The sequence below is a fragment of the Monodon monoceros genome, unplaced genomic scaffold (assembly GCF_005190385.1).
Source record: "Monodon monoceros isolate NGI ecotype Baffin Bay Population unplaced genomic scaffold, NGI_Narwhal_1 Super_Scaffold_12, whole genome shotgun sequence".
NCBI lineage: Eukaryota > Metazoa > Chordata > Mammalia > Artiodactyla > Monodontidae > Monodon > Monodon monoceros.
Genome location: NW_021703768.1, coordinates 83,722,697 through 83,735,366, shown reverse-complemented (window position 1 = coordinate 83,735,366; position 12,670 = coordinate 83,722,697). Strand labels below are relative to the sequence as shown.

Sequence of the window (12,670 nt, the reverse complement as noted above, 5' to 3'; positions counted from 1 at the left end):
CTATATGTCGGAAGGGATTAGGCTTGCTGGAATGTGTGCATGTCAGGGTCTTATTCAGAGAAGGCCAGGCTGAATGCTAGAAAGGTGCCATCTCTGTCTCCTTTAGTGTAGAGACTCAACGGCTTTCAGGCATCTCCCTGGGGGAGGGGAATCATTAATAACACCCTCCACATTTGGAATTTCAAAGGAGATTCTTAAACATGGAAAGTAATCCAGAACACCTGAAAATACCTGGGTTTAAATACCCCGATCCATAGCATCCCTCACTTTGTAGAGGAGAGAGTAAAAGCAGGCTTGGTATGTATCTCCCTGGAAAGCATGCAGGAGGAAGCTACTTCAACAGATTTAGAAAAGACAACACAGGCAGCAACAGGGAGCAATATTCCACCAGTTTCCCACTGTCTCTGCAATCAGGTATCAGGGAGTCAAGAGCACCTCTAATGATTACACTGAAGTCAGAGTAGTCTGCTTTATACTGGAATGAAATAATCTGAAGTGTAGCTGCCCTGCCACTGATCTATGCTCCACCTTGTTCAAAAATGCATTAGCAAGGGATTCTTCCCCGGCCCACAATTTCAAAGCTTTTTCCATAGCTTCCCGGCAGAGTCTTGTAAGAGGCAGACATGCAGCAGGAGTCATAGTGGGACTAGAATTCCTCTAGAGTCCTCTGTTTTCCCTTCTGCCTGCCACTGTCTCCCCTTCCCTCATGCTCACCCTACTACTCCTTCAGTGGTGGCGAGGAAGGAGCCCCTTGTGTGTGTACGTGTACAAGCGTGGAGCACGTATTTCACGAATGCATGACCTATGTCTAGTAACACCCACCTGTCTGGAACTAAGCTATTCAGAAGGCACACCAAAACGGATCATAGCCAGAATGGAACAACACAGGAGGGCAAGAAGAAATCAAATCTGAAGGTTACCAAGTCCAGGCACTTGTGTTCCCATGATTTTATTCAAAAAGTTCCCTCTAAGGGTTTCAGTTCAGAGTCTGTTTACCCTAAATTTATAAACAATTATATGAAATTTAGCTGCCTAGATTCCATATCATCAATGTAGTACAAGGCAGAAGGAGGCCTGTAGGAAATCAATCTGGCAATATGAAATCTTTTTCTAAACTAAGTGTGGTCTTGTTTTCTTCTCAACCCCCTCTCTTATTGCACAGACCGTACTGGCTCATGTAATTACAGTTACTGTTTTATTTTCAATTGCCCCCATAGGATGAAGGCAAACTTTTGTTCTTACTCATCTTTGCCTCCATGCGCTGCTCTGTTTGAATTAAAAGGAGTTGAAGTGGTAGCTTGACAACAGAAGAAGTTACATAAAATAGAGAGAAGCAGATAGAAGAAGGCAACAAGCCCAGTAAGATGAAAAAACTCTATCTACTCCTAAAATTTGGAGGGAAATAATTGTGCAGTAGCTGATATCCAGAATGATATCCCAAAATTATGAAGGAAAGGGAGAAAGGGATAAGGAAGACAACTAACATTTATTGCCGGTCTGCTCTGTGTTGGGCACAGCATTAGGTATTTAACATCTGCACCTATTTTAATTTCATGAGACGCATTATATATTTGGGAAAGATTTCTGTCCAAAATGTTTTAAGGCTATAGTACTTAGAGCGTTAAAACCTTAGCTTTCTGGAAAACTTGGCTACTGAAAATGATTTGTTCTTTAAGGGTTCTAACTGGAATTTTGTGATCTGATTTTACTAATATAACCCCAGAAATTTGGAGAAGAAACTTCTTAGAGCTCACCCTTACATAATGGAGAGTCAAAAACAGGATCCCTCGGTTTCATTCATCTCATTTAGAATATAAGTATTAAACATTCACTCTAAGGAAAATGAATTGTTTAGCTGTACTCCCAGGAACATGCTAAACTGTAGGTGTCCTTTGAGGGCTGTGATGAAGGAGTAGAAGCAAGCTCTGGATGTGTGTGTGAGTGTGTGTGTGTGTGTGTGCACGCATGTGTGTGTGATCTGTATCCTTGATAATACCTGTTAGTTTTCTTATATGCACCAAGAGCTTATAGTTTATAGCACGGAAATTTTGCCAACTCAAAGTCAGAGATTATGCACTTGGGAAGAAATTCTTGCCTCCTTTTTAAGATATCAGCTCCAAACTTCAGGTGGTGAGTGCAAGAGTTTTCTAATTTGAGAAGTGAGTTATTGTTGGAGACTAGTAAGCTAATGCCGGAAACTCTGTAAAGAAGAGGCCACTTTTCTTGATTCCCCTGGGCCAAAACATCTAGAAGAAAAGTGGCAAGTTTCTGCAACAATCTCAGCAGAATTTTCTCTATGGAATAAAACTCTATAGAAAAAATGTGGCAATGAAAGAAAGAAAGAAAAAGGACCAGGAGGAATCTCTAAATCTCTAGTTGCTGCTATTCTAATTTCCTTAAGGGCAAGAACTTGGTCTTACAGTTTATCTCTGTATAACTGAACTATGAATAATGAAAAAGTCTGTGGAGAACAGAACCATTATGATCCCATTTTATAGATGAGGAGGTCAGAGAAGTTTGGAAACTTGGTGAGGATAACAAAATTAGCAAGTGCCATTGTCAGGCCATCTGGTCTTAGAGTTTAATCATGTAACCAAATACTATGCTTATACTGGACACACATTTCTAATTGGGTTATATTCTGTTTTCCACAGAATATTAATTTATAAAATGTTATAAAGCTTACATTTAAAAAAGAACTCAGGGCTTCCCTGGTGGCGCAGTGGTTGAGAGTCCGCCTGCTGATGCAGGGGACACGGGTTCGTGCCCTGGTCCGGGAGGATCCCACATGCCGCAGAGCGACTGGGCCCGTGAGCCATGGCCGCTGAGCCTGTGCGTCCGGAGCCTGTGCTCCGCAACGGGAGAGGCCACAACAGTGAGAGGCCCGCATACCACAAAAAAAGAAAAAATAAAAAAGAACTCATTCTGGCCTTCCAGAGTGCCTTCCAGGCTTGCCCTGGCCTCCTAACACCCTAATCTTTCTTCATAAGGCTGGTAGCTTTCCCATGCACTCAAGCCTAGGACTGAAGTGAAAATCTGACCAGGTTACTGCTGATAAGCACTCTGGGTGCCAGCTCTCTTCTCCTTTCTTGCCACTTACCCCTTTGCATTTCACCCTCCAGTAAGGCCAAATCACCAAGAGTTCCTTGCGGACATGAGGCTTTTCACTCCCCCATGGCCATGCACATACTTCTACTTCGTCGGGAACACGTCTTACCCCTGCTCCCACTTATCTGCAGTCTCCTGATCACCATTCAAATCTTTGCAATGGTTCCATCTTCTAAGAAGCCTTTCCCAGACAACGTCCCACTGCCCTTCCAGGCGGACCTGTTCCGCTCCACCTCTCCACGGCCTCCATATCTGGGATGTGTTTCTATTACTGCCTATAGACGCACTGTTCCTGTGCTTGTCCCTCCTGCTAGAATGTACTATACTCCTCTGGGCAAGAAGATCAGTATACCCAGCACTAGCCCAGGTCTGACATTATGATTGACATGGCATTTAATAAAGTTGGCTCCTTTTAAATGACACTTTACAGTTTCACATTCTGCTCAATTTCCAAAACAAACAACAACCAAAACAAAACAAATATTTTTGTTTTGTATCCCACAGACCTATCTTTTCCTACTACTAGGCCTCCCAGTCCAAGATATAACCAGCTGGCTTCAGGTTATGTTCTCTCTGATACTTTATCACATGCCAACAAATTTGAGAAGATACTTTAACTTCACTGTTGATGCTTTATTAAAGAGAAGTCCTAGGCTTCTCAACTCTCTAAAACCTCCCCTATGTGGAAAAATGCTCATACCCTTAAGCCAAACATTTTCCCACTTTTCAATAGAGTGCAGTGATTTCCTCAGAGTGTTAATCTGCTTCTGATTTATAATTTATATTCATAAAAATATCATCAATAGTTCTAATACCGTGAAGTTCAAATCTTCACTGACACTAAGATGATTATTATATATATACAATACATATATAACATATCTATAATGCATTTTTAATCATTAAAAGATATGTTATAATTCCACTTCTAGGTTCATCTGGAGATAAGTATGTGATCACAGTATAGAATCTTTTTAAAGTATAAGTCACTTCTTATAGTTAATCAGGCGCATAGAGATTTACTTTAACTCTTTTTTGTCAGGAGGGTATGAGTGGGAATGCAGCGCACAAACTGGCAGGTACTGGCAGGTATCTAACATAGTGCTTATATTTGTGGAATTTAAAAACATGAAGAGAACGTTATAACATTGTAAAGGAAAAAAAAAAAAATCACATGATCCTGTCTCTCATGCTTACTGACTGTTTCCTTTTATTCCTTGTTCCTTATAATCCTTGGAAACATACAAGTATACATACGATTTTATGTAGTCTGTATAAAATTTTATGATTTGCTATTTTTGTTGTTATACCATTTATTTAATTAGTCCCCTATTAAGGGACATTAGTTAACTTTCCAGGTTTTCATATTACTAGTTAATGGTATATAAATAACTGTGGGTAGGTAGCTCATTAGAAAACAAACAAACCAAAAAATCCAACAAAACCCTTCCTTTAGTTTAGGATGAAAGCCTAGAGCAAGATTTTAATGTTTTATATAAAATGTATATAATATGATAAAGTTGCTTTCTAAAACACTGCACTAATTCACAAAGCTCCCCAAACTGTAGCACATTCATCTAAGCCCTGGCAGTCCTGGGTTTTATAATTCAACCTCCGCTCACACCCAATTAAGTAAACGCAAAATGCTCTCTCGTTGTTTTAGTGAGATCCGATATTTTCCCCCGCGTTTACTTACTATTCTAAGCCATGTACAGTTTAAGGCACAAGATAGTATCTAATGCTACTGAAAGAATTATACGGGTGAAATTTTTTTGTTTACATTTTTATTACATTATCATAAGATCTATGAATTATAGGTCCTACCTCATATGCACCTTCTTTTAGAAAAATGGTTCTCAAAAAAGTGAAAAATGAAAAACTAGTATGAAAGTTTCTAATCAGTCTCTTATAGTAAATAACTATATATTTATATATTAAATATCAATACTTTTTAATCACCCCATATTAGACATAAATTATAAAATAAAATTAATTCCTCATCAGTAAGAAGTTAATTTAAATTAAATTATTACAGTAATATGTTTTAAAAACTAGCATATTATATGTATCATCCATTTCCCCTGGGGTATCAGTACGGTATCTGTTAGGAGGTACTACAAAGCTCAGAGGAATTAGGCTGAAAAGTCAAGTCTAGGGTTCTATAGAAGGATGGAGAGTAGGGGTGGGGTCCTGTATGTATGGACACTACCAACTACTTTAGTTGTGGTAATTGGGGAAAGCCTTCCTCACTTCTTTGGAAAAATAATAGTCTTGTCAATGCTTTGGAAGTCAGCAGTCTTAGAATCTGCCTGTTCCCCTGATACCAACATGGTAAATTTTTAGAGCAGATAATTTGTGTCTTTGTTTCTCAAACATGAATATTATTTACTCCTCTGTTTTCAACAAAACCTTGGCTCAGCACTACAATTAACAACTTAAGATTTTAGGTCCTGTTCCAAAAATGGAAAGCCATTTATACATAACTCAAAGCATATTTTTTATAAAAAACAGGTTTTACTTGGAAGTTAGGTTCATGAGCTGGTCCACAGGAGCTTGTTTAATCGATAATATATCTGATTGTAGTACTAATTATAATTTTTCATTATATAAATTTATTCTTTTAAAAAAATTTTATTGGAGTATAGTTGACATAAATTTATTCTTTCTAACATCCTTTTCCAGAGGAAGACTGCATTTATTGTCCCAGTCCTGAATGCTGAGAACCTATGGAAACTTTCAGCATAGGGTGCTCTCAGCAAAGGCCCCAGAGGATATTTCATAGGCAGAGATGGATGTGTACTTCTAAACTTAGTTGCTGGATAGAAAGCTAATGCATCTAGAGAGCAAAATGTATTAGGTGAGTTTGTAGAAAAATAGTGTTAGAGAACTCAAGAAAACATGTAGAGGTCAGCAAGACAAAGTAGAAAGGCTGACAAGCCAAGAAGAAGACTGCTTAATATTTACACTCCTGTGAACACCAAAGTGTGAACCTGGAATGCAGTTGGAGTTTGACTAAATGCAGCAGAAGGAATAATAAGCCCAGTCTTGGTTGCCTTGGGAACAGGGCCCCTTCCTCATGTTAATGATTCTATGATAAGAAAAGGAGCACTTAAACAAAGTGCACGGTAATATGGGTAGACCAGCAAGTGTCTAGGGCAGTGTTCGGCAGCCTCCATGGAGTGGGTGGGGTCCGTGCATCGGTGCAGTGGGCGACAGATGAAGTGGCAAGTGTGGATTACAGATAAACCACTGACATGAACCTGAGCATTTGAGAACTTTTTAAAATTTTTTAAAAAAGAATAAATTTATATAATGAAAACTTATAATTAGTACTACAATCAGATATATTATCGATTAAACATGTTTTGTGTTACAAAACATGCTGACTCTCCAGTGGCTTGCTTCTAGTAATATAAATAAATTACTAGTCCCTATTCTTTCTGACAATGTTGCTAAGAAGGAATCTAATAGGAGACGGTGGATAAGATAATACATTGGAAAGGAAGAGAACCCTGAAGTCAGCGTAAGAGAAAGCACAGTAGGATGCATAAGAGAATATGTGCATAAGAGATTATAACTTTCAAAATAAAAGTCATTTCTTCAGTAGTCTCAAATTCCAAGAGACAAAAGCAGCTGTTTACTAGTGGGCAGAGGGTGTAGTCAATTCTTCATTTTATTATATAGAAAACAGTATATATATTTTAAACAATATAGTATTGAAGTTCAGCTTAGTTCCAACATTTCAAAACTTACCTCTAAAAGCACTAATATCCCCATAGTGTACTTGTAGTACAAAGTATTTGCTTCCAGTCTCTCCTCCAACTCTGAATCCAACACCTGAAGATATTCAAAAGAAGATAAGTTAATATTTTAGAAATGGAAGTTAAATAGAGCTAATCAAAGGTTGCTGATCTATGAAATCCAAAGGGAAAGAAAATAGCACATAATATATGAAATTATGTTATATGAAAATGGAAATAAACTAGGCATTCAATGAAAATCTCTGATATAACCTATCATTCCTTCTCTAAGCTCTGACAGAATTATATTCGTAGTCTCCACTTCAGAACCAGAGTGATCACTTACACTTTAAGAGGACAATTCATTCATTTTTCAAGGAACAGAACAAAACAAAACAAAACAAAATTCTGTCCCTATTGATTAAATAACAGACATACATAAACCCATTCTTTCATTTTGTTTTGTATATACTCATATTCATTTTTATTTTCTGATTGAATATAGGAAATAGACTTCTTAGGACCATCTCAGGAAATTGTTTTTCTTCCCATACAAAATCAGGTATCTGCAAAAATATCATTGAAGAAACCAATTACCTACTAGATTACAATGTCAATAAAGTTTTGGAATCTGAAGGGTGCCTAAGAGTCTTACTGTTAGTAGAGTTTGCTAGTAAGCTAAAAAAAAACTACAGAGAAAATATTTATGGACAGAGAAAAAAATTTTTTTAATCTTCTCTACCAATGGATCTTAAAAACATCAACAAATCTATGACAAACCTCCCTATTAGTTTCCAAACTTGTTTGATAGTGGCTGCCTGGTAAACTCTAGAGAGGATTCTGACACTTATTTGAAGTAAAGCAAAACAGAAATCAAACTATTGGGTGAAAGAGAGGCTCAAGGATGTATTGCACAATGCATGGAATATAGTCAATATTTTGTAATAACTATAAAGAGAAAGCAGCCTTTAAAACTGTATAAAAAGATTAAAAATATTAAAAAATTTAAAAATTAGTGCAGGCATGAGTTAGGGAGGCATCACAAGATGCCATCCCTCCATCCCTAAACCACGGCAGTCTTATTCTGTTTCAGAACTATACGTTCACTTTGATACTAAGAAAGATCCAGGTAATAAAGGAGAGTCCGTTAATTCACTCACACGTTGGAAGCTATGAACGGTTTAGAGGTGAATTCAGAAAGCCAGCTGAGGTCTGGCATCACATTAAGTACCCAGGTTCCAGGACTATTAAAAATCTGTTTGCTGAAATGGCAATTTATTTAATTCCTAGCTCTCTTGGCTTGTGAAATGCTCCTGCTGTCAAGAACCAATGTGCCTCAGGCCAAAGGTGGCTTGAGGTATACTCGTTATTTTCTAATTCTATCTAAACTGTTGTGTGAGCCAATTACTTATCAAAGAGAGGCAGAGAAAGAAGAACAACCTCAATGAAACCTTTTCAATATAAAGCAGGCAATAAGGGTACTTTTTAGTGTGAAATTGCAACATAGAACATGGTCAAGAGCTGTTGGAAAGAACATATAACAAAAAGTACGTTGGAATCAAAAACTAAGCAGTTTAATATAAGGCTATCCAAGAGGCCTCAGGTATACCTTTGGGGAGTCTGGTTGGGGGAGCATTTCTTGCCCAGGCATATAGAATATTGGCTTTATCTGTACAGGTTCCTTCGTCACAAAACCTGAAGAAAAGAAAGTAGCTATAAGTGAAGATTCAATTAGTAAAGTGCATAAATCTCTTCCCATGGGAGGAGTGGGGAGGGAGAGGTTTTTGAAAACAAGGTAAAGAAAAGTACATCAATATACCATCATTATAGTCATATCAACTTTAAGACTGTAAGGGACACTGGAGCGAAGAACAATTTTATATGTGAAAAAGCACCTATAAAGGGAGATTTGTTTGTTAGTTGCCTGATGTGAAACAATCCTGTGAGGTAGATATACAGTTTAATTCACCATCCTTGGAATGTATTCTATGTAGGGAAAAGTAAGCATTACACAAAGGGTGTGTAAACCAAAGCCAATGCAGTGGAAATTTGGAAGTGGATTAAAAGAAACATCATACTCATTTCCCATTTGGGGATCGGTGGCATTTATAGTGCCTACCCTTAGTAGGGTGAACAATACAAGTATATCCCACTCACAGGGTTCTTGTGGCTTTTTTAAAGTTTATGAATACGGGTTATGCCATTTATAAATTGTTTCAAGTCACTTAATCTTACAGAGCCTCAGTTTTCTCTCTTGTAAAACAGGGATAGTTATACTTACTTCAAAGAGTTGTTCTAAAGTAGATGATATAGAAATGAGAGCACTTCATAAACCTCAAAGCACTATACCAGGGTTCTGCATTATTTAACAAAACATTCACTTTATCTAAAGACTCACTGTTGAGAGGCAGTGTTATATGCTCAAAGGAGCACAGGCAGAAAGACATATCTGGAGTTGAATCCCACAACCTCCCCTTAATAGCTGTGTATCTTGGACATGTACATCAGCCCTCAAAGGCCCAATTTCTGTGTGGAAACCTCTCTGATGGGGAGTGGTGGTGGTAATACGTGTAAGGCACCCAGCACAGTAACTAGCACGTTGGTATCTATATGGTAGATCCAATTTCACAAATGGTAAGCTGATTCCAAACCACACATTTTTTCCCCATTACACTACATCTCTTAGTTGGTTCTGTTATATAATTTGACTTGTTCAAAACACTGTTGGGTGACATTTTCATGTCGCTTTTATATATTTGTGTTTTGAGAAACTGGCACCAAGCAAGGTCAGAGTCAGGAGTTTAGGCAGATCTGAAAGGTCTGAGGACCGTCAAGGACAAGGACAAAAACAGCTTCTTGGCCGGGAGGTTGGCTCACACAGGAGAAAAAGTGCATTGCCCATGGCCTGGAAGGGAAGTGAAGGCAGACCGTGGCAGCTTCCTAAACAGGTTAGAAACTGAGCCTAGAAACCTGGAGAAACTGAGCCTAGAAACCTGGAGAACACCCAGGCCATGTCAGAGGCAGGGACTCCTAACATGCTTCCTGGTTACAGCCAGAAATGGTGGGAAAGGATAGGCAATAAGTGCAGACAACAGTTATTCATCTGAATAAAGGGCCAGGAACCAGGAGGTCCCTATAAGGTTATATTTAGCAAATGCTCTAGCTTCTCTAAATCAGGCTGTAGAAAGAAATTGGGTAATGTGCAATGTAAAGCACATCAACCAGTGGTTTCTTACTGTTCACTGTCAAAAACGATATACTGGGCTTCCCTGGTGGCGCAGTGGTTGAGAGTCCGCCTGCCGATGCAGGGGACACGGGTTCGTGCCCCGGTCCGGGAACATCCCACATGCTGCGGAGCGACAAGGCCCGTGAGCCATGGCCGCTGAGCCTGCGCGTCCGGAGCCTGTGCTCCGCAATGGGAGAGGCCACAACAGTGAGAGGCCCGCGTACCGCAAAAAAAAAAAAAAAAAAAAAAAAACCAAACAAACAAACAAACAAAAAAAAACGATATACTTATGATGCAGGATCATTTGCATGTGAGACGCGTGCGTTGGAACAAATGTCTGTGACATCCTTGTGCCAAGTGTGCTAAAAAGCTTGGGGTATTGGACAGTACACAAAAGCAGAATTTCCCTCCTTGGCCTCATGCTATAATAGTTTAAGAAACGAGATTGCCAAATGCGATGAACTTGGTATCTCACTGCTGTGAGCTACTAAAGTTTAAAGATCTTGATGGCAATTTTCATAGCTTTCAACAAAGATCATAAATATACAAGTGCTTAACAGCAATGTGATGACAGTCTTAGGTTAAACAAGATAATTGCTTCCTCTGATATGGAAGTCAATTCAGTGTATGACTAGAAAGAACCAGAATGAAACATAACAGAGAAAACTGGTTTAGTAAAATTTTCTAAGCTACATATTTGACTATGTCATTTGCTGGCACAAATTCTTTCAAATGTTTCCCAAAAATAACACCAAAATAAAATCTAAACATTGTAGTATAACACATGAGGTTTTATGATCTGGGCCCCTGTTATATCCCCAGGAAAAAAAACCCCTTTTCAGTCATGCCAAGTTGCTGTCAGTTTCTAACCTCTCTCTTCTCCACTGTTCTCTTTCTGGAAAACCCTTTCTCCATCTTTCTGCCTGACAACCTTGTTCTCACCTTCTCATTCAAGATTCACTTCAAGTCTTCCTCCTCAGGGAAGCTTTCTCTGATGCCCGTCCCACCCAACTTGCATTCTTTAACCATAGCACGCATCCTAAGCATCAGCTTGCTTTTCTCCTCTCCAACCAGACTGTGTAGACTTTTGAGGTTTGGGTCATACCTTTCACCCTGTACTCCCAGCACCGGCAGCCCTGCCTGGCATTTAGTAAATATTCAAGAAATGTTTGCGGAAGTTAACTTCTAAATACATTTTTAACTTTTTATATACAAACACTTAAATAATTGAACTGGCCTATGTTTTATTGTACTGTCAAGTATAACATTTAAAAAATATTAAATGACAATAAATTTGAATTATCATTTGCCTGGAATTCTGTACAAATCGGCTCATACTCACTCTCACAAGTCATTGCAAGTAGGTTATACGTTACAGCTGAATAAGCTCAGAGACTTTAAGTAACTTTCAAAAGGTCACACAGCCAAGCCATGACTCAAAGCTCTGGCTGCCACACTCCCTTATATCTCTATTCATGAGACTGACTCACAGGCAGAGACTTCATGGTATTATATGAAGATCAGCTTTGATGATTACTCTCATACCTGAACTAAGCTGCAATTCGAGTATGCAATTCTAAAATCAAATTTTAGATAAAATAAGTTCTTATTTGCGAAGAGACAATGTTTCATGCTCTCAACAGGTCTGGTAAAAGAAGAGCTCCAAAAGCAAACTTTGATTTGATTTTAAAATCCTGTTTTATAATTTTAAAAAATTGTATAAAACTCAAGGCTGAGTAAACAATGACTCACTGGAGGGCCCTGGGATATTGAAACTCATTCTAAAACTTAATGAGTGACAGGACTAAGTGAAGAGGAAAAACAAGAGGTCAAGAGAAATGAGTCCTACCATGGATAACATAAAGGAGTGGCAAAGAACATTTGGATAAACTCGCCGCATCTTTTCATTTTCAAATTTCCATTTCCCATTTTAAATGGAAACAGTGTCACGTTTTCTCCACATAAAATGACCAACAGAATAAAGGCAGTATTGCATATGTTGGCTTTCCAAACAGTGTCTTGTAAAAATAGTGAGAATTTTTATTATTCTTATTGAGAAGAAGAGAGTATTAAGGCTAGGAAGCAAAGCAACCCTTGATCAACGGCTCTTGTAATTTCAGGCCTCATCGACCAGGTTTCTTATTCTTATAATTCTAACAGCTACTCCTAAAGGCTTGTCTAGATTAAGCCAATTAATTGTGAAAAGATTCACATAGCTCCCTAGTGGTTTCTTAGTATTCATAGCAAAAATGATGAGAATTAACATTTGAAAATAAAACTACTCTGGATTCTTGAACCTTTGCTATAGAACCTTTTCACTTCTAATCTATGGGGAAACCATTCAGATGGCATGAATATTTCCAGACTATGCCAAGCTCTGAAAAGTGCTAGCCTGTCATTTTGAATTATCCAAATAGAGCATGATTGACTGTTAAAGTACTCCTCTGGTTCTATCTGTGAAAGGTTAGTTAAAACCCAAGGTTACTCAGAGAAAATCAGAACTGATAAGTCATTTCTTCTTTGGTCTGAAAAAACTTGTTTTAATAAAATTGTCATGCCCTAAAGTTAAGTCTGTACAGTCTTCAATTACAATTTT

At 38.2% G+C, this 12,670-nt stretch overlaps 1 protein-coding gene across 12 annotated transcripts in view; it reads right to left on the bottom strand.

Moving 5' to 3' along the window:
- The window catches only part of PAM (peptidylglycine alpha-amidating monooxygenase), a 279,877-nt gene that overhangs the window by 80,073 nt on the left and 187,134 nt on the right, over positions 1–12,670 (bottom strand). For all 12 annotated transcript variants that reach the window (XM_029218598.1, XM_029218593.1, XM_029218592.1 and 9 more), the window contains 2 exons: positions 8,458–8,543; positions 6,862–6,945 (listed from right to left, as the gene is read on the bottom strand). In XM_029218598.1, the coding sequence (XP_029074431.1) occupies positions 6,862–6,945; positions 8,458–8,543 (170 nt within the window). The remainder of the gene's footprint in view (positions 1–6,861; positions 6,946–8,457; positions 8,544–12,670) is intronic.